General features: G+C 40.7%; 1 protein-coding gene across 7 annotated transcripts in view; it reads left to right on the forward strand.

Moving 5' to 3' along the window:
• Positions 1-22784, forward strand: part of PCDH15 (protocadherin related 15) — a 605264-nt gene that overhangs the window by 202907 nt on the left and 379573 nt on the right. For all 7 annotated transcript variants that reach the window (XM_061635350.1, XM_061635351.1, XM_061635352.1 and 4 more), the window contains exons 6-8: positions 5308-5427; positions 13445-13555; positions 17484-17654. In XM_061635350.1, the coding sequence (XP_061491334.1) occupies positions 5308-5427; positions 13445-13555; positions 17484-17654 (402 nt within the window). The remainder of the gene's footprint in view (positions 1-5307; positions 5428-13444; positions 13556-17483; positions 17655-22784) is intronic.

The raw sequence follows: 22784 nt of genomic DNA on the forward strand, positions 1-22784 counted from the left end.
TTGGATTCCCCATCAGTTCAGTGCATTAAGACTGAGTGCATACTAATCACATAGGTTCTTTATTTTTCTTTCAAAGAGCACCTCTGTGTTTTGCTGATTTTTCAGCATTTTCTTCTGTCCGTTTTTATCAGAGACATGAGAATGTTGCCATCAGTGCTCATTTAGGGCTTGTCTGAGGACTTTACACCTCCATGGTGAGATGCTGTCAGTCGTTTACACCTATAGTATCCTTCAGGAGTGTGGAACTATTTTTAGTCTGAGGGGGCTCCTTATGAGGAACCTTTTGGGGGCTGCATGCCAGTGATTGATGCCCCAGAGGCAAAAGTGGGCGAATCAATGGAGGTGACAAACAATGTGTGAAATAGCCTTGATCTGGCTTTGTGTCTCTCTCACACAAGTAGACCAGCAAGTCCATTCCATCCCACATCTGTGCAGATTTTTAAAAGCAAAAATCCTTAACCCTCTTAAAAATTCACATGCTTTCAACAGATGTATTTATTTATTTTAATGAGGTGGTCCAAGAGCTTCCCTTGTTCTTTTAAACAAAAGTGCTCTCTGCAGATGCTGAAAACCTCTGAGTAAATAACCCCTGGAAGTAGTGGTCCATTATGACATGCCACCTCTTCCTGGGTAATTGTATGGAGAAAAAGATGGCTGCCCCCAGGTGCAGACTGAGGAGGTTTTCTCCAAATTGTGGAGTGAACCAAAATCTTACCCCATCCCTAGCTGTGACTCTTACCTTTGTACAGTATAGAAGGCTACATTCCAGCCATGCAGAAGTCAAAGGTTTCTACATTCATGCATGCCTGTTGGTTGCCTGGATGGAGATATTTTCACAGTTCAAGATCACACAGAGCCAGGGAAAAGCACCTGAGGAGGGTGTGAAGCAGGGTGTGGCCTGGCAGAATGGCAGTGTGGCCTGGTAAGAGTCCCAAAGATCAGACAGAGAGGACAGTAGGGCCACATTCAGCCCCTGGGACTGTGATACGCCACCAAACATTTCATCTATTCAAAGGGACAGTTTTGAGACAAAAATCAAAACCCCTGAATATTTATTTATACACACCCAAATAACCCTAAATTAAGTTTGTTTCATGCATTGTTTTATTTTATTACATTTATATCCTACCCTTCCTTCCAAAGGAGCCCATTTGGATACTTGAAACATGTAGAGGCGTTGTGTATTTGCTTGCTTGCTTTTGAAAGTTCAAGGTAAGGCAAGATTATTCTAATAAGCAGGCACCCAGCTTCACACTTCTCTGCTTCCTTAACCAGTGAGTTTGTGAAGCTGGGATCTCACTTCAATACTTGGGTCTACTGCACCCTCAGCAGCCTTCTAGAGCAGAGAACAGAATTAGCCTGTTCTGGTTTTGCAAGTTCCTTGCAACTTTTTAAACACCTTGTAGCAACCTTCTGCAACTTGATGCCCTCTGGGCATTTTGGACTACTGTCGGCCCCAACCAACATGTTATGTATCTGGTTAGGATAGCTGCTATCACTAGCTTTTTGGAACCCCTGGAATCCTTGTTCCAGTATTCTACTAATTTCCATAGGATCCATGCTTCATATAAAGAATCCAGAAGGACAAATAGTCCTTAATAGTAAAATGAAGATTTATGCATTTTAGCAGACCTGCTTTTTTAAAAATGATTTTATTGGATTTTTAATATATTACAAATATCAGCACAGAACACAAAATATGTACTTCATACCAATGTTATAAAATGTAACCATGAACTGTGGTGAAGGCATTGTTAAGCATGTGAAATATACAAATAATGAAATATCCAGCAAAGAGGGGTCGGATACAAAAAGAATAAAGAAAAAAATATTGGAGAATATTATATTTCTGTTCTATTCACAGACTGTGTGAGAATACCATGTTCATATTTATTGCGTGGGAGTCATCTATTTTTTTGAGTTGCAGTCATCCAGTTATTATAATGTTCATAAATTCCAAACAAAGGTGTATTAGGCTGGTACTCTACTCTAGCTGGCCATTTTTATTATTTACCAAAGAAATAAATCATGCCATACTGCATAAAAGTAGCCTGCATCATCATTCCTCTTATGACTCATAAATGGTGTGTTAACTTTTCCATTAATAACATTCGTCATAACTATTTACTTATACTCAGGCCACGTGTCTTTCCAGAGTTGGGCTATTGCTTATCTAGCCACTAACCTGATTTTCTATATCTTCAACCAATATTAATGTCTGACTCTTTTTCCAAATCCTTTTGAAATTCTCCTGCATCCAATATTTAACCCAAAGAGTTTTTTGACCAAATCATACAATAATTATCTCTATGGAAATATACTTATGAAAGCAATTACAGTACTTAGAACTGAGGAGGAACAGAATCAACTTCCTTTCTATACTGTATTTTATTTGCCTAAAACAGATAGTGTGGGTTTCCCCCCTTGTTTGCCAGTGACAAGCAACAAACATTCTCTGAACGTATTCTCTTAGTATAGGCAGTTATGACTAGCTTTCTGAAGAATGCGCAGTGCACCCTATTCATCACTCCAAAAGGGTATCTGAAAACAAACTGATTCTGTTCTTAAGCTATATTTTGTTTCTTCTGAAAATAGTGGTTTGGGGCAAAACTTGCCTAAGGAACAAGGGCAGCTTTCAAAATCAAAGCAGGACAGCATCTTCCATGAGCATGGTAGGATTTTTCTATGATTTCTTGTGTGTTTTTATTTGAGAGAGAGAGAGAGAGACTGAGTTATGTCATCCAATAGGATTCATGGCCCAAACAGGGAAGTATTTTAACCCAAGTCTTCCAAGTGCAAACAGCCTAACCACCTGGTTCTCATATGTGGGAAATTCTTGCATAATTGTATTTGCTGGATGCACTTGCTGCCCTATTTTTAATCCACTTTTAAAAATCAGCAAAAAATCCAAACTGCGTTGAAATAAATCCAAAAAGTGTGATAAAAGGAAAAATCATTTGTAAAAGATTGTACATGTTGCTGTTGGTGCATTCTTGAACTGTGATAATCAGTTATGTTTTTATGCTCTACATTGAGCCATTTATAAGTTTAAATATAAATAAAAATAAATCTAAGCCATGTACCTTTTCAAAACTCTGCTCAAGAATCTGATTAATTGCTATATTGGCATACCATATCCTTTCCCCATGTAATTACTGGTACAGTAATTGAATGTTTTTAACGAATGCCATATTAATTAAAATTCTTAACCCATGACACCCTGAAGTCCATGGCTACTAGCAAGAGAACAGATGAAACTTAACTAAAATCTCTTTTGATCAATCTAAGATTCAGTCCACCAGGAAAAACACTACTGTACCCTTGTGCATTCATTTCATTGATTGGTGCTTCTTCCCCCCACCCCACACCATGAGTTCAACAGCACATGCACACATACACACACACACAGACAGAGAGAGGGAGGGAGAGCTTCCATTGTTGCCAAAGGGCAATTCTTACCAGGACCGCAGCAAGGATGAAAAGGTCCTGATCCTGCTCATGATTTCTGGGGCAGCTATTCACATTGTTTTTTATAAGTGCACTTATTGTTCAAATACAATTAATCATGTGAAATTTGGCTCTTGGGGAAAGGCTGTAGCTCAGTAGTGGGGCATCTGCTTTGCAAGGTTCTAGGTTCAATCCCCAGCATATGCAGGTAGAGCTGGAAAAGACTGCCAGTCAGTACAGACAATACTAAGCTAGATGGGCCAATGGCCTGACTCAGTATAATGTAGCTTTCTATTAGAAATGGAAAGTTCTGTCAGTTTCTCATTTTCTAATCATAAATTATGTTCTGCAGCAGTCTGCATTTAAAAAAAATCCTTGTGAAAATTCTTCAGCATTTTAGTGTGAATTTCTCCTACTAAACATATTTTTATATGTAGTTTTGACGAATATACACATTTTTGCAAGCAAAAATAATGCATTTTGTATGTTATTTTCACTCATATATTCATTTTATGCACATTTTCCCCAAGTATATGCATTTTTGAAAAAATTGTTTGGAGAACTGCATAACAAAAATTGGATATGTGTGTGAATTTTGAAGGATGACCATGTTTCTGTTCTTGTATTGTTTCAGAAAGTGTGAATTTGATAAATTCATCTTTAAATGTGAACCAAATTCAATTCCCCCCATCTCCTATATTTCAGTGCTCCTTAGATTTGTCCACCATAAGCCTTTGAAAGATGCTAAAGTAGGTTTTTCATTTTCAGAAGGAAAGATTTCTAGAATGCCATGAATTGTGCCATAATGCTCCAGATAATTTCTGCAGTGCTTGAATGGTGAAGTAATGATGACCTCTCAGCAGCTATTCCCATCAGAATACAGTTTTGCTCCCGTTTGTTGTAAAAGCTTTTTTCACAGGCTATGTATACAAGTTGTGCAATAGGGATGGAACAACTGTTTGATTTCGGAATGATGTGAACATTTAGATTTCGACTTGACATTTCAAGAAGCTTAACAATTTGGAGTAATTATTTGGGTATCTGATTTTGAAAAAGTGGGGGGGTGCGAATGAGTGAGTGAGCGAGAAAGTATTGACACTTGAATTTCAGTGGCAGAACTTTGAAAAGACAAGGCTATATATAAAATTGATGAAATCATATTAGTGTTCTAATAACTATAGTTCTGAATAAGCACATGGGCTCATGGGAGCTGATTGAATGTTAGTGGCTTGGTACTTTAGTACTGAAGCAAGACTTGCAAAAGAGAGCAAAAAGAGAGGCATATTTTTGAGTGAAGTTTGTGTAGCATTCCTTCATGGGGTTGTGTGGTACCCACTCTCATGTAACTCGAATAGTGTTGTGGATAAGCATGAGAATAAGTAGAGCTTAATATGTTGATTCTGAGCCTGCAGTGTAATTTTCACAACTCGCTGGTCTTTGAAATGGTGTAAAGTATATCATGAGTGAAATAGAGTACCATTTCCTGTTGCTCATCTTCTGATCCAGTATAGCCTACCCTGGGCAGTGCTACTTGCCTCTTTGCCAGCCTGTGGTGTTCTGCAGCCTTCTCCTCAGCCTGCTACACTCACACATTTGTATTTCCTCAGCTTCAGAAGAAATGCAAATGCAAAACATTCAGGACTGCAGTGTGTGATTAAGCCTAGGTCTTTCTGCTTTCCATTGAGAGGTGTTTTTAAAAAAAGTTACAGTGAATATGGGAGTGGTGACAATGATATTGTTCAACAGGGTAGCATTGCCAGCATTGCCATGAACCACATTTTTGCTTGAAACCCTTACTTAAGCTTTTTCTTGCTTTCTTTTGAGGGTTCCTAAGTGTCCTCATCATTTTTGTTGTTGCAGTTGACACCAGTTGGAACTACTATCTTCACCGACTTCTCTGGAAACAATGGTGCCACAGACATAGATGACGGTCCCAATGGCCAGATAGAGTACATCATCCAGTACAATCCCAATGACCCAGTATGTGAAATTCTTCTTTTCGGTAAATGTGTTGTTGTGAGAACAAAACAAAACAAAACACTCAATTTATCTTTAACATCATTTGTCTTTGTTAGTCTTCTTAACTTTTTGAACAGGCTTTTGTAACCTTTTTTTCCTAAGGCACTTTGAATCCAGGATTGAAATGATATGTATGGCACTGGGCAAGGGAACAGCCCTCAGGGAGATAGTGGGCTGGGGAGGGATGAACTAAACACAAAAAGCTAAAAAGAGATCAGTTCCCGCGACAAATAGGTCATGGCAGTGTGTAGGCATTTACTTGCATAAATCCAAGAAGGACATTTGATCAAGAATTCTCCATTATGCCACATGTATGGAGTATTTATGGGAGGATGCCACATGTAGAATGCTTAATATGAACTGAATTCATGAAAGTTGGCTGTTCCCATGACCCATTCACCATGAACAAGGGGTGGGTTTCAATGAGTGGGGCTTAGTGATGTAGGCATTTTACATACGCAGGTCCTAACTAACAAAAGGTTCTACTTATGTTGGGAAAGACTGTATGATCTTCTTTGCGTCACTGATGACCACTGAACCCTTCACATGTCCTCTGTGAACTGATCCTGAGTGAGCCAAAGGTCAAGAATGGCATGTAGAGATGGTATTATCAGTAAAATGGTGCTTTTGTATGCATCACTAAATATAAAATGTATTCACTAATAGGCTATAAACCTTGCGGTTTAAGAACGTACCTACAGCCCACAGATATTTCTATTAAACTTTAAAAAGCAAAGAAATTTTGCAGCTATAGAGAACGCACCAGGAGAGCAAGAGACGTGATCTCCTCTCTGAGATATTGTACTGCCCTACAAATTTGTCAAAATGCAAACACAATTTGGATTGGTCTTTCACAGTCCAATCCACTTCCTGTGTAGCTTGGAAGAACATGGAGTGGTCAGGGAAGGAGGAAGAAAGGAGGGGAGAGGAGGAGGGAAAGGAGAGAGGAAGGAGGGGAAAGGCAGGTCTGATCATTTGCATGCTTATTGAGTTCAATGGGATTTACTCCTATGCAATCATGGTTAGGATAGGTAAAACTGACCATGGGGGAAGAGGAGGGGGAAGGAGCAGATTGGAGGGGGGCAAAGGAAGGGGGAAGGGTGGGCAGGTTTAATCATTTGCATGCTTATAGAGTTCAATAGTATTATTCCCATGCAATCATGCTTAAGATAGGTAAAACTGACCATGGGGAGGAGGAGGGGGAAGGGGAAGGAGGGGATTGGAAGGGGATAGGATGGAGGGGCAAAGGAAGGGGGAGGGAAAGGGCAAGAGGGAGGGAATAGGAGGGATTAGAAGGGAGGGTGGGTTTGATCATTTGCATACTTTTTGAGTTCAGTGGGATTTATTTCTGTGCAATCATATTTGAAAATGGAAATGGACTGCCTTCAAGTCGATCCTGACTTATGGCGACCCTATGAATAGGGTTTTCATGGTAAACGGTATTCAGACATGGTTTTACCATTGCCTTCCTCTGAGGCTGAGAGGCAGTGACTAGCCCAAGATCACCCAGTGAGCTTCATGTGTGTGTGGGGATTCCAACCCTGGTCTCCCAGGTTGTAGTCCAACACTGACCTGGGGGAGGGACAGGGAGAGTAGGAGGAGGAGATTGGGTGGGTGGACACTGGGCAGAGGGGAAGCCCCTTTCCTTTCCAAAAGGAAAATGTGGTGAACAGTATCATTGCTTTTCAGCATTTCCCCCAACCTTTTATTCTACAGCAGGCACATGTAGCCTCCCACCCAAATGTAAACCAAAGCTGTTTCTGGCCACATCCACACCAGGCCTTTATTTCACTTTGGACAGGCATGGCTTCTCTCAAAGAATCCTCGGAAGTGTAGTTAGTGAAGGGTGCTGAGAGTTGCTAGGAGACGCCCTGTTCCCCTCACAGACCTTCCATCAGAGTGGCTGTTAAACCAGTCTGGCTACTGGAGCTCTGTCAGTGGAATAGGACTCTCCTCTAAGCACCCTTCACAAACTACACTTCCCAGGATTTTCTGGGGGAAGCCAGGACTGTCTCATATGAAATAAAGCTCTGGTGTGGGTGTGGCCCCCTGATTAGGCAAGCCCAGCAGCTGAGAATCTGGCGTTTAGAACACTGACAGTTGGTTCTTACTGAGCATGCCTGACATTATCATTGAGTTGCAGCCAAAATGTCTTAAATTAATTAAAAATCAGCCAGGCATTTTTAAACTTTTAAACAGCAGAAGATGAAGGTCAGAGTATGAGGCAAGGTCAGTAATAGGATTACAGGTACTCTGTGAACATGGCTGATTTTTATTTATTATTTATTTATTTATTTATTTTCATTTCTAAACCGCCCATAGCTAATAGCTCTCTGGGCGGTGTACAAAACAAGATTAAAATACAATATTAGAATAAAATCAGTAATAAAGAGCAACAAAATTAAACTAAAACATTAAACATAAAAACATTGAACATTAAAATGCCTGAGAGTATAACCAGGTCTTAACCTGGCGCCTAAAAGAAAGAACCGAAGGCGCCAGGTGTATCTCCTCCGGTAAGCTGTTCCACAGTTCGGGGGCCACTACAGAAAAGGCCCTAGATCTAGTAACAATCCTCCGAGCATCCTGGTGAGTTGGTACCCGGAGGAGGGCCTTAGATACTGAACGAAGTGAGCAGGTAGGTTCATAGCGGGAGAGGCGTTCCACAAGGTATTGCGGTCCCACACCGTGTAAGGCTTTATAGGTCAAAACCAGCACCTTGAAACTGGCTCGGAAACAAATAGGTAGCCAGTGCAAGCGAGCCAGGACAGGTGTTATATGCACGGACCGATTGGTCCTCGTCAGCAACCTGGCTGCCGCATTTTGCACTAGCTGAAGTTTCCGAACAGTCTTCAAGGGCAGCCCAACGTAGAGCGCATTACAGTAATCCAGTCTAGAAGTTACCAGAGCGTGAACAACTGAGGCGAGATCATCACTGTCCAGATAGGGGCGTAGTTGGGCTACTAAGCGAAGATGGTAGAACGCGTTCCATGCCACCGAGGCCACTTGAGCCTCAAGCGACAAGGAAGGGTCAAAAAGGACCCCCAAACTACGAACCTGTTCCTTCAAGGGGAGTGTAACCCCATCTAGAACAGGAGAAACATCCACCATCTGGGCAGGGAAAGAGCTCACTAACAGTGTCTCAGTCTTGTCTGGATTGAGTTTCAGTTTATTAGCTCTCATCCAGTCCATTATCAGGCAACGGTTCAGCACATCAACAGCCGCACCTGAAGAAGGTGAAAAGGAGAAGTAGAGCTGCGTGTCATCAGTGTACTGATGGCAACGCACTCCAAAACTCCTGATAACCACACCCAGAGGCTGCATGTAGATGTTAAAGAGCATAGGGGACAAAACCGACCCCTGAGGGACTCCACAATGGAGAGTCCAGGGTGTCGAGCAATGTTCCCCAAACACTACCTTCTGGCGACGATCCGCTAAGTAGGAGCGGAGCCACTGCCAAGCAGTGCCCCCAACTCCCAACTCCGCGAGCCTCCCCAGAAGGATACCATGGTCGATGGTATCAAACGCTGCTGAGAGATCAAGGAGAATCAACAGAGTCACACTCCCCCTGTCCCTCTCCCGACAAAGGTCATCATACAGGGCGACCAAGGCTGTTTCAGTGCCAAAACCGGACCTAAAACCAGATTGAAACGGATCCAGATAATTGGTTTCATCCAAGAGCGCCTGGAGCTGGCCAGCGACCACCCGCTCCAAAACCTTGCCCAAAAAAGGGACATTTGCCACCAGTCTTAATGACTTTCAACAGATTATGAGAACTCTGAGAAGAAAAAGTCCAAAAGGGCTCTGGTTTTTTCCCCTCTCCTTTTAAACTCTCTATTCTCTCTGTTTTGTGTATCACCATGAAAATTGAGAGGGTTGTTAAGCAAGCATTTCTGAGTTCAAGACTATAGGTTTTGTAAGGTTTTGTTTTGAAATGAGCTTATGGGAAGCGTCAGAATGGCATGGGGAGTATTTTCAATTTAACATTGTGGAATGTGAAAAATCCATGTTGGCTATAGTATACAGCCACTCTGGTGGCTGTATAATAAAATGTATTAGTACATCCATTTGATTGTTTGCCCCCTTTTGCTATCTATGTTAAAACCGGATTGAGTTTTGCAGTCTGTTCTTTAACTTGTCATGAAGATTACAAACCAGTGAATTCATGTAAGTTTTATTCAGATGCATTTAGCTAATCGGATTTTTTAAAAGACTTCCTAGCGGGCAGGTCGAATTAGTTTTCTGATGTTTTAGACTGGCTATTTCTGGAGAGAAGAATTTTTGGATATAATTCTTGAATCAAGTCTTAATTCAAGATCAAAACCCAGAGAATAGTTTCTACCAATTATAGATTTTTGCACATTTCAGGTATATCCAAAAGTACTTCATTTTTAGACATCTTGAGCATTTTTTATTCACTATTCATATTACTATTGCTGTGCCCAAGTTCTTAATTATCAGTGGCAGTATGAATATAATAATAAAATGTAAACATATATAAGTGTATTTTGATAGTAGGGTCAAGATGAGGGGGGGAAGGTATCATTTTTAGGTCACTTATTATACCAAGGCTACATTGTGATTAAGATTATGCAAAAGCTGAGATGCAGGACCAAGTTCTGTTTTCTTCTCCATCTTCCTCCCTTGCAAATATGCTGTAGACGCTTACGCACTGCACTTTTACAAACAGCACCTAAACAAACTTTAGAGTGTCTTTGGTTCAGAAGGGGTCCCTATTGTCACAGTTGCTTCTCAGATGGGAGAAACGTTGCTTGCTGTCATAGGTGTGCACAGTTAGTCATTCTACCTCCATAGTGAACAAAAACCTACATCTCTGCTCATTCAGTAATGCTCTCCCAATCCTGTTTAAAAAAAAAAAAAAAGCACAACGTGAGCAACTTGCTGGAAACTCACATTTTGTAGGTATTCCAAAAGGTTTTAGTCCTATGCTGTCATGAGTGTGCACATAGTTACATCATACGTCCTCAGTAGTGAACAGAAACCTAGATCTCTGCTAGGGATGGGATCCGTTGCCTGGTGCCTGTTCAAAAGCATTCTGTTGACCTAACAAGCTGGTATCAATTTAAGTTTGCTCTTTGTCCAAAAGCCCCTGCTTTTACCAATCCAGTTTTATCTGTTAAAAAAAATATATTAATATTTTTAAAGGAAATATCAGTATTTTAAAAGGAAATGCTGCTAAATTAAAGCAAATATTGATAAATTAAAGGAAATAGTGATAAAATATCAATATTAATATCAATAAGCAGGGATCTGATTAACTCAAAATTCCTTCTCTTTTTGATCAGCTACATTTACACAGCCTCCACCTCCCCACTCAAAGTGAAATTGGAGCTGGGAGTGTGCAAGAACTCCAAACATGCCCTGCTAATTGAATTACCAATGCCAGGATGCCTGTGTCATCAATTACTCTCCTGGTCTCCCCTCCCCACATCATGAAAGATACAGTCCTGGGTTCAGAAAGAATAAAAAATCTGGTCCTCCTCAAAGTACTGCTAAGTTTGTTGTTTTAATTAAAATAATTATAAGTTCTTCCTCTTATCCCTAATGGGAGTTAATTTTCATATACAAGCCCATATCAAATTTTCAGATACTTTAAATAATTTTAAAAAAAGGTCCAGTCCAATCCATTCTTGGGGCAGCTTGCTACCACAAATCCCTCTCCTTCCCACCCTGGCAATAAAAAGGTCCAGTCCAGGTCCAACCCATAAGAAACTAGATTCTCTGCCCTCCCACCTTATGATGCCAGCCAAACAATTTTTAGAGATGGTTTGCCACCAAGAATCTCCTCTTCCCCCACCCTAACAATAAAAAAGTCAATTCCAGCCCATGAAGAAACCAAATCCCCCCTTATGATGCCAAACAAATACTTTTAGGTTCAGTTTGCCACCAAGAATCTCCTCTCTCCCCTTAAGAATCCCCCACCCCCTTATGATGCCACCCAAGCATGTTTAGAGGCCGTTTGCCACCAAGAATCTCCTATGCTATTCCTCCTCCCTACAGTAAATAGGGCCCAGCCCAGCCCATGAAGAAACCACATTCCTTCCCGCCACCCATGCCAGACAAACATGTTTTTTGGGTAGTTTACCACTACACCCCTCACTGAACTCTGTGTGTGTGTGTGTGTGTGTGTGTGTGTGTGTGTGTGTGTGTGTGTGAGAGAGAGAGAGAGAGAGAGAGAGAGAGAGAGAGAGAGAGAGCACCAAGCAGCTTTCAAATGAATGCATCTGACTGGCTCAGATTGAAGTGTATGCTTCTGAGTGGTTGGGGAGGCTCTTCATAGTTCTGCACTCAGAGGTTCCTGGGAAGAGAGATTGATTGTTAATTCATTCTGGGAACTGTAGCTCTATGAGGGGAATAGGGGTCTCCTAACAACTGTCTGTACCCTTAACAACCTACAGTCCCCAGTGTATAAAGTGGTATAATCATAATACTTTAAATGTATAGTGCAGATGTAGCCTCAGTTGTAAAGGAAGCAGCTTCAAATGGAGCAGCTTACGTACAGACCTCTAAGTAGAGTGTCTGTAACATACGTTACATATGTGGATGAGCTCACACACACTACTTCTCTGTTACATAAAGCCTGTCATCACCAGCAAATTTCTGAATCAAGACTTTGCAGATCAAAGGATCCTTGGGTACAGAAATTAGCCATTTCAGTTTTAACCTGACAAGTTTCAATCCTCAAAAGTAACTTGATTACATTTATCATGCCCTGTAATGATCAATGGTCCTGTGCTGACTTCAGGTTGCACAACCTTTTAGGCAAATTACAAACTAAAGTGCTGTTCTCCTGGTGAGCACTTTAGGCATGGCAAAATGGTAATTTGATTGCTTCACCTAATGTGTTTGGTTTTTTAACAGAGGAATCTCACAGTGGTATGAGAAAAAATTCCTAAGATTCTTCCATGGTTACCTGTTTTTACTAATGTGCCCCCATGAAGAGAAGTAAAGATAAAACCATGGGAGAAGAACTGATTTGCCTAAAAGCTTGTGTTAATTCTCCAGCAAATGAAAGTCCATTATTTCACCCTATTTAATCAGACTCCAACTATGTGGAGACTTACCATGTACAAATGAGTGCATGTATGGAGGTGGGGGGGGTCCACACATGCTGGCCTCTCATTCAGAGTCCCAACTGTATGGAGGGGGGGAATCTTCCCTCCTCGGGTTCATTTATGCAGGTGTCCAACCACAGGTGGCTGTGATTATGAGGCCCACATAAACACAGAAGAACAAATTTCTCTCTTGTGGTGAGAGTTCTCTGTGTAAACACACCCTTCATGCCAATGCAAACATTTTTCATGTTAGTCTGAGCAATGGTGAAGTGACTGATTTCTCTGCCTCTAAGGAAGAAATCAGGCAACCACTTTGCCTTGGTTTTAATGCAGTTAGGTCATGTGAACAGGTTCCAAATCTCTACTAACCTTTTGGTTGGTTATGTCAGTTTTAAGCCCTGTTTGTCATCACGTCACTTGCTGCCCTTGACTTCTACCAGACCCTGGTGATATCCAATGTTAGTTATAGCTAGACCTGACTCAAAAGATTGTAGCAGGATATATATATATAGTTGGATATCCCCCTCTGTTCCTGTCCGGTGTGAAAGTGTTTTAATTGGACTTTTATTGTTGTAAAATAGGTACTTTTTTCCCTGGTGATATTGTTCTTTCATTGAAATAATGTCATTCTGTGCTGCCATTTCGCCAGGGATCTTTGCTTTCTGAATAAAATCCGAACACAAAACTTGCTTCAAATTTAGGGGAAAAAGCCTGTACCCTTTCTTTCTATGGAAACTCATTTGGTCCATGGGGAAGGGGGTGGGGAGAAAGGTAACTGATTATCCATTGCAGTTGAAATCAATGAGTGTTGCTATTGATTGCCACTGACTAGTCTTCCCAAATTGATAATATCAGTTTTTCCTGTGATCCTATATTTCCCCTTTTCTCTTTTAATTTTTCAGACATCAAATAGAACTTTTGACATTCCTCTTACATTGTCTGGAGCAGTTGTTTTGCGTGAGAGGCTGAATTATGAAGAAAAGACACGCTATTTTGTCATTGTACAAGCCAATGTGAGTACGACTTACTTGTCATTTTTGGTGCCCTTTATTATAACTGATTTAAAGGGACAAAAGAAACTATTTCTTTGTCTTGTATCTGATGGACATTTAAGCTGCCATTATCAACATATCACATTATTTCAAGAGTGAATTCACACATAAATATCCATCATTTGATTGTTGCAGCATTGTATCTGAATGAACCATTGTAGATCATATGCTGCTGACGAACCTCACATTTTAATGGAAGAAGTTACCAAATTATTTTGCAGTTCTCAAGTGATGCCATTTGTTGAGACCTGCATACATGAGAATCAGCCCTATGTTTTTGTTGCCTTGTAACACAATCTTTCATATGTTAACTGGTTATTAACTGGTTATAATGGTATTGGTGTTGAGTTGAAAAATAGCCTTTCAAGTCTGGGAAAGTTTGGAATGATGCATTGTAGTGTCAATGAGTTTTAATGTTCTGATGCAACTAGCAACACTAATTTGGTATGAAATTAATTTAATGGCTGCCATTGCATCCTTCAGTTTTGAAATGCAACTTTCTGAAGATGCTTTTTCTTTTCTCTCCAATTGTGTATATCATATGTGTGCGTGTGTGAAGCATTTTCCTGACATGTTATGTAACAGATATTTCAAGCTGAGAAATAAAGTTATGTTTACATTGTATAAAGTATATCTGCCTATTGGGAAGCTTTCTTTGCCCTTGAAAGCCAGAAAAGGTTTCCCTAAATCAGCTTTTCAAATGATATTGTATTTGCAAGCAGAACTGGAAAAGGTTCCATTTGTTGTAGAATTCTGCAAGTTACTTGCAGAGTTATAAATCCACTTTAAAGAAGTCATGAATTCCCAGCATTCTTCTGATATGTTTCACTAAGGTTGCTTCCAGATAATCTGTTTATTAAGCATTCATTCTGGTTTGTTTACAGGGAGATTACACAATGTTGGCTATTTAATTAGCATTCATTCTGATTAGTTTGCAGGGAAGTTAGATGATGTTGCATACAGGGAGGATGTTTTGCCACACTTTCCAGTGCTTTCTCTTATCCCTTTCCTTATCACAAAAAATCAAATCTTAGGGGGAAGTGGGTTTGTTGCACAAGACTTCCCAGTCTAATATAACTGCACAACCTGAATTTGCTGGTATGTGATTGAATCCTACTCCAAAATAGCAACAGTCTAGAAGACCTTATTCACATAATTTAGAATACTTATGCTTTTGATTCAAGAGCTCTTGATGCCTCCTAGGACCAGTCTTATCGTACTTGGATTCAAATACGTGAGAACAGAGCACATGGGTATTGTGCCACTTTTGAATGGCACATATGTGAAGACTCTGAGCATACCAGATGCAGGATTGGTGATTACATCAATTGTCACTAGGGTCAAATCACTAAAGAGAGCTGAATGCTATTCATTACTCCCACTTTCTGGTCACTACTTCTTGCCAATTCTGGCTATCTATAGATGTTTCTGAATCACTTCTGTTAGCCTAAGCATCATATTATTTGTTCTTGGAATTGTTTCTTGATCAGCCTTCAGGGGTGCACCTAGGTCATATTAGATCCTGGACTTAATGGCTTTTTGGGACACCCCCATGTATATTATTTCAGCTGTGAAGCACATAGCTAACATTTTTCTTCTCTCCACAATAACTGCCATTCTGTGCCTCTGCATTCCTGATACTGTATAACCAAAAACATTTCAAAACCAATTTGCCAACCCCGATTAAATGATATACTTCTCTGAGTACGTGCAGTTTTTCATTTTAAACTCACTTATCATTGTTAAAGGAATAAAGTGCTGTTTGCTTCTACACTCCTGATGCTAAAGACATTTATTTGGGAATAAGCACAATTTTGTTGTAGAAAATTATAATACACTTTTAAAGTTAAAAAAAATTAGCATCTGTAACCATGCATGTGCCCAGATGGTCACCATTATGATGATGATGATGATGATGATGATGATGATGATGATGATGATGATGAAAGAAAGGAAGCTGCAGGGACCAGAATTAATTCCAGTGAGTTCCAACATGGCTATGCCAGTTTAGGTGCTGATGTGGGACCTTTTTGTTGCTGCACCCATTACTGCTACTCTCTAGATCAGCCTTTCCCAACCGTTGTGCCTTCAGATGTTGTTGGACCACAACTCCCATCAGCCTCAACCATTGGAAATGGTGGCTGAGGCTGATGGGAGTTGTGGTCCAACAACATCTGGAGGCACACCGGTTGGGAAAGGCTGCTCTAGATAGTCATTTGGAGATGTCCTAGTTATAGGGCCCTGGACTTCAGTCCCAAGATCCAGTCCTAGCTGCACAACTGTCAACCTTTGCTGCTAACCTTTCTTACTTGCTTCAGCCTGATTTTCTTCCTTCCAGCTCTATAGCATCGTGCCACACCATTTCCTCTGGGTATGAGCCTAACCCTGCCACCATTTTGTCCCCCTTCCTGTCCTTTCCCAGGATCAATGGTCTGTTTCCACCAAGCATCTAAGACTGCAAGTTCAAATTTTCCCCAAGTCCACATTTGCAATCCTTGCTTTTAATTCAATTTATAGCAAGTATTATACTTTCTATTTACTTGACCAGCTAAACAAATTAGTACTTAAAGTATCAACATAATGATACAGTGGAATGTCTCCTGTTAAACATATAGCCTTCTCCTGAAAAGTTCCATCACTGAAGGCAAGGCTGTTGCTTGATTACAGGATTATCCTGACCATAATAATATGCATTAGAAATACTCTATTCCAGACCCTCCATTGTAAAATGGCTGAAAGCAGAAGTGGCATGCAAATTCCAAATTAAATATCTGTGATGTGATAATATTACTACCATTTTGAATAAGAATAGTGATTTTTTGCAGTCTGGCTTAATTCTTTTTCTGCACACTGCTTTCTTCCTACTAGAAAAGCAACAAAGAGGATTCATGAATTCTTCTGTCAGTAACAAAATATATGGAACACATACTGGTGTGCTGTGCTGTGCTGATAAGTGATTCTGTAATTAAAGCTGTGTAACTTTTTTCCTTTCCTTTTTTTTTTTTTTTTGAGATACAGAGGATTAAAATCCTTTGTTGTAATGTGTGGAAAACAATGCTCATCAGTTCCAAATTTGCAAGGGAGAAGATTTTATCACAGAATCTGTTCTACATTTTTGTTTCCTCAAATATTGCTAGGGGGAGAAAACCCTTCAGTTTAAAGTTTTTTCTCATATGGCTAATATTAGATCTCTTTGCTGGTATTGGATAACTTGCTTTCCTTCCCAGACAGGCCACCAAAACAGCACAAAAGATGGGTTCTGTATTCAATGCTTGCTCGCCTACTTTTCAAATTTTGCTCTGTATGTAATGTCAGCAGATGCCTCAGTCTTGCATGCAACAGTTTCAGGAGAGTAATGATTTGGTGTCCAAGGAAAGGAGAGTTTTGAGGAGAAAGAGTTCTGTAGACAAGAAAGATGTATCTTGGAATACAGGTAGAAAGGAAGGTCAAGGAGAGGAGAGAAAGCAGTAGAGGAGAGGAGGGGGGGAAGAAAGAAGCGAAAGATACAGAACATGATACTACAGAGGCTGTATACACACCATGTATTTAAATCACATAACTTCCCCCAAAGAATCCTGGGAACTATAGTTTAGCCCTCATTGTGCTACAGTTTCGAGCACTCTTAAGGATATTTGCCTCCTGAGATGCAGACGGCTAGTAGCCCCACACACACACACATACAAACGTTCCACCACCACTTGGTCCTATAAGTGATCCTAGTTTACAGCCTTCTGAGGTCAGGAAGTTCCATATTTACCTCTGCCTATCTTTGTAACAAGTTTTATGGCATATGGATTCAAATTGTATATTATGATGTGTCGTGATAGCAAGATAACTTTTCATGTGTGAAGGAGCAAACTCTGTAAATCCTATTTTCTTTTCTCCACAGGACCGAGCTCAAAATCTTATGGAACGAAGAACAAGTACAACCACCCTCACTGTTGATGTCCTCGATGGGGATGACCTTGGCCCAATGTTCCTTCCATGTGTATTAGTTTTCAATACTCGGGACTGTCGGCCACTCACTTACCAGGCTAGTTTGCCGGAGCTCACTGACCCTGTAAGTACAAAAATGAGCATTCTTTCCTTCCTTTGAATTTCCTTCATTCTCTGTCTGCATTCAGGTCAGCAACTCTCTTGGTTAGCATAGTCCTGCACCCAGCATGCCAAATGCAGTCCACCAACAGATATTGTGCCTGCCAAGTGTTTGAAAATCCTCCTGTTTTTGCAGTTCCTTGAAGATAGCAAACATTGATTCAGCAAGCCCCTGTTGGATAACCACATATATATCTGCTAGGATGCATTCAGTCTGTGTGTGGGTCACAAGATGAGCAGGCCTGGTTTAAAGTTTATTTTTAACTAGCTTTTTGTTATTATCTTTCTAGTTAGAATGCATTCATTGATAATATATATAACATGTTGTGTTATATAAGAGTACTGAGTGCCACACTCTGAAACCTTGGGCTCTGCTGGAAGAATAGGCTTAGAGAACTTTCCAGTTCTCAGGCTGTGCTCTTAAATGACTGAGAAAGAAAGTGGATGGTCCCATTTCCAATCTAATTCAAAATGTCAGATTCAACATTATGTTCAACCACATGTTTAGCCTTAATAATCCAGCCTCAACCTATGTGTTGAAACTACCAACTTCCAGCAGAGATTTGGAAGGCATCCTTGCTAATGATTTTCAGGCATCCCTTGAAGACCTTTTTATGCCAACAGTTTAAACTTTATTGATTAGCCAGTCATTTTAATTATTATTTTGTATTGTTTCATGGTGGTTTATGTTTTATTGTACCTGTATATATTATTGTACATCACTTTGATATTTTATAAGAGTTGCCAGTATATATATATGTTTTTAAAAATATATAAAATAAAATAAAAATGGGATATCCCTGCAGGCTTTGCCAAAGACTCTGTAATGCATTAGTGGAGAACCATTTCTGCCCCAAGGGCAGTGGAGGCTGGTGGCTCCGATGTCAGTGGGGCAGCGAACCTGCTTTGGGTTTTAGTCTGAACTTTCAAGGAGGTGTCCAAGGTCCTGAACCTATTTTGGGAATTGGTTTCCACATCTTTTGACAGCTGCTTGAAAGTTTGGACTAAAACCCAGAGCGGATTCACTGTCCATTATTGGAGTCACCAGTTTCCACTGCCTGAGGGCTACCTACCTTCCTGACCAACCTTCCAGGGCCCTTTGGCTAATGGCGGACACAAACATGACAAAAGCCACTGCCCAAACTATGTGCACAACAACAACAACAATTAATTGCCAGAGAGATTCTGTCCACAGCTGCACTCTACAGGAACATCATTCCATATCCCCCTTCACTTTAACAATTAGGGAGTTTTCTGTTGGAGACAAAAGAAGGCTTTTTTCAAACAGCAGGGCAGGGGATTTTCTGTATGTGTGTGCGTGAGGGAAAGTTGCAGGGGTGTAGTTGTCCAGGATCTTGGAAGGTCTTAGGCCCCTTACTTTTTGAGAGCAGGGTCTCCAGCATCCTGTGAGCCAATCAGTAGGAAAAAGGAGTGTGTTGGCCATTGAGAAGAGTCTTTTATCATGCTTCCTTGTCTTTACCTGCTTATTGGAGATAATCAGAGTGAAAGGAGGCAAGTCAGCCAAGTTAGCTCTTCTCAGTCTCCTTTCATTCTTATAGAAGTTTGTATAATATCTGAAGGGGGTGTGGCTCTGAGGGTGCATGGCTGTGAGTATCATAAAGGAACCCTGCACTTCTGAATTTGCCACTACACTACAGGGAGGATGTAATGCACATGGATGGTTAAGCCTTTCTTCTTCAGCTGTGATTTCCCTCCAAAGGTGCAGCACCATACTGCAATTATTCTTGACAAAGTCTTATTTTGGAGCCAACAGAAGTTTTTTTTGAGGGGGGAATCATGGCGCATGGGGAGTAGAGGGTTAACTTGCCTTCAATAGAAGGAGGAGCCAATTTTTCTGAGAGAGTGAAGTGGACACTGAGGGCCTTTTTCATTTTTCTTTTTATACACACACATATATACAGACAGATACACACACACACACACACACGCTTGAGCACAAAATGTATTTATTCTTCATTAAGTATTACAAACTTGTGCATGTAACATTTCTGTCTTTAAAAATTAATCCCTGAAATGGTATCCTTTCTCAACTGACATTTCAAAGGTGTTTCTTTAAAAAAATAAAAAAGAGAAGCATGCCTAATTCCACATGTGCATGCCCTTCAGCAAACTATGAATGTGATTTCTAATGTGATATGAATCCTCATGTACAAAAATTAAACTAAGAATTGGTCATTATCAGTCACTGGATACCATCTGTCTTGTCTAAGTATCCCCAGTATTAACTTCATCACACACACTATATTCTGATCTTCAGCTCACACCTTTGTATTTGGGGCCATTGCAGGTTCATCTGGGCCCAAGACTGGCCATCTTATCCTTAATGCAGGCATGGATTGCTGATTTATTTACCATAGTCCTTGTAGTAAACAGAAGCAGAGAAAGACAACGCCCCACTGGGCAAATTGGTAGATCTATTTAATGACAACGTTCTCAAAATGCTAATCACTTAGCAAGTGTAGGTTGATGTATTTCTTTCAAACAATGTAGGTGGATAGAATGAGATGGAACCTTAAATTCTGTGGTAATCATTCACAATGTATAGTCCTCCAAATACAGTTGGGCATTCCAGAAATCACATATATTTATTTCTCAGCTATGCAAGAACCTTTTAATTGATGGATGTTTACAATTTTAAAAGAAGAAATGTGACACTGAATTGACCAGAACAGAGCATATTTAAGAGTGTAATGTAGAATGTAAAATGGTGTTCTGTTTTTGTAGCACAATTATTTTCCAGTTGGTTTTTATTAAAGCTGTTTGTGATGTAAAAAAGAGAGAGATTACATCTGTAATGTAATTGTTTCTTTTAGTAGCACTAAAACAGCTTGATACATTGGCAGAATACAAAATATCAACGAAGTTGCATTTTTATTTTATATGTGGCTGGGGAGATTAAGGTGGTTGGCATAATTTAATGGACTCTGTTGAGAAGAGTGCTGTTTGTTTAATTGGTTTATTCATGACTTCTAGGAGCTAATAGTTAACAATGCCACTACGAGAAATTATTATCTTCTGAACACTATATTTAGACCTGTGCTATGTTTTCTTTTGATTTAATTTGTAATATCCTTAGAAGCAGCTTTTTGGAATTTGGCTGGGGGGGGGTTATAGAATAAATTGGCCCCGAACTGCCAATTTCATAAAGAAAGTTTTCCAAAGAATATTGCGGGAGCTATGTTATTTGCACCTTGTCAACAATACAGATGTTAACACAAGTATTTATAAGAGAAATTGCGATCAACAGGCTGAATGGTCAACAGCTGGGTTTGGGCTGCACAAGGGACTGAAGGTGAAACAAGTACTTGAGCAACTTGTAATGGATGTTATGGACTCTGTCATTTCAGCAACACCAATATTTTGCCTCCTCCCTTACTATAACGTTGATGGTATAATATGTATTTAAGGTAGTAAGAACATCCATATTAATGGCATCAAACAGCTGTGATGTACTGTAACAGCTCAGTAACAGAATAAAATCAATGTATTGCCTGCTTTCAAACAACAAATGTGTAGTTTAAAATGAAGATTCTAAACATCTGAGCAGGCGTTTGATACAAGGCTGTTATCCATCAAATCAGTTGTGACCGTAAATGACAGTGAGCTTAAAACACAATTGCATAGTTTTGAAATCAGAAGGACAATAGAGATTACTTTGAGTCCTAGGAACCATTAAGATTTTCAGTTAAAGAAAAAGTACCTTCTTAGTGCATGAATCCACAGCAAATTGTTTCACTTGTATCTCACCTTCTCATGGCATTATACATGGGGTGTTTATTTTATGAGGTAGGGAAAGGGCCATTGATTAGCGGTACAGCAAATGCTTTGGATGCAAAAGGTCCAAGGTTAAATCCCTGCCATCTCTAGGTAGGGCTGGGAGAGACCCCTGCCTGAAATACTGGAGATACACTGCCAGATGGGGAAGGACCATAGCTCAGTGGTGGAGGGTCTGCTTTGCATGCAGAAGGTCCCAGTTTCAGTCCCCAGCATCTCCAGATAGGGCTGGGAATGTCCCCTGCCTGAAATCCTGGATAGCTGCTGCCAGTCCATGCAGGTAGTACTGTTAGATGGACCAATGATCTGACTTGGTATAAAGCAGGGTCCTATGTTCCTAGTCAGTGTTGACAATAATGTTAGATGGGCCAGTGGTCTGACTCACTATATGCTAGCTTCCTTTGTAGTCTAAGTTGAGAGATAGTGATTGGCTCATGGTCATCCAGTAAGCCTCATGCCTGAATAGCTGAGCCCAAATTCTTCTTGGTCTGTGTCTGATACGCTTTGACAAGCACAATAAGTGAACAGGATATTTGGGGGGGGGTCCTTAATGCCATGTTCTTCCCACCTTTTCTAGGAACTTTTGTTAGATTTCCACTTTTTCCTGTTGCTGATGGGATGACTCTCCTGTGTCACTCTGACGCTTGCCTAGCTAAATTTTATTTTATCTATATACATAAAAGCGTAAGCCTCATGGTACAGTTCGTGTGGCTACAGGCAGGTGGCACTGAGCAGACCACAGCATGACCTAGCCACGTTGAGTTGAAGGCCAGCAAAGGGAGGATTGGGAAAGAAGGTGAGGATGCAGGGAAAGAAGGCGAGTGCACAACAGTGGCTCAGTTGTGCAGCGCTCAAAGCTGGGGGTAGTGGGAAGGACAGGGGAAGAAGGTGAGCGAACGCATGTCAGCCCAACCATGCTGGGCTCAAGGCCAGCACGGGGGAAAGGAATGGGAATGGATGCAAGTGTGTGGGTGGTGCCCTGGATGACTGTGAAGCCATTTCATGGGAGGCCTCAACATTGCTACCACGGGGCCTCCTGTTCCTCCAGGCTGCTGGGGGTAGGGAGAAGGATGGGTGACACTAGACGCACAGCAGGGGCAGGGCAGGGAAGTGCCTTAGTGACATGGGGCATGGGAAGGAAGGAAGATGCCTTGGCGAGCTGGGCCACAGGGAGGGAGGGAGGACAGTGCTTTGGCGACCTGGGGCAAGGAGAGTGTTTGGCATGCAAAGCACACAGGGGCACAATCCCTAGTTTATTAATGATGTGCACCTCACTGCTTGTTCTCCAACATGTGCATGA

This window comes from Rhineura floridana, chromosome 7 (genome assembly GCF_030035675.1).
Source record: "Rhineura floridana isolate rRhiFlo1 chromosome 7, rRhiFlo1.hap2, whole genome shotgun sequence".
NCBI classification, from domain to species: Eukaryota; Metazoa; Chordata; class Lepidosauria; order Squamata; family Rhineuridae; genus Rhineura; species Rhineura floridana.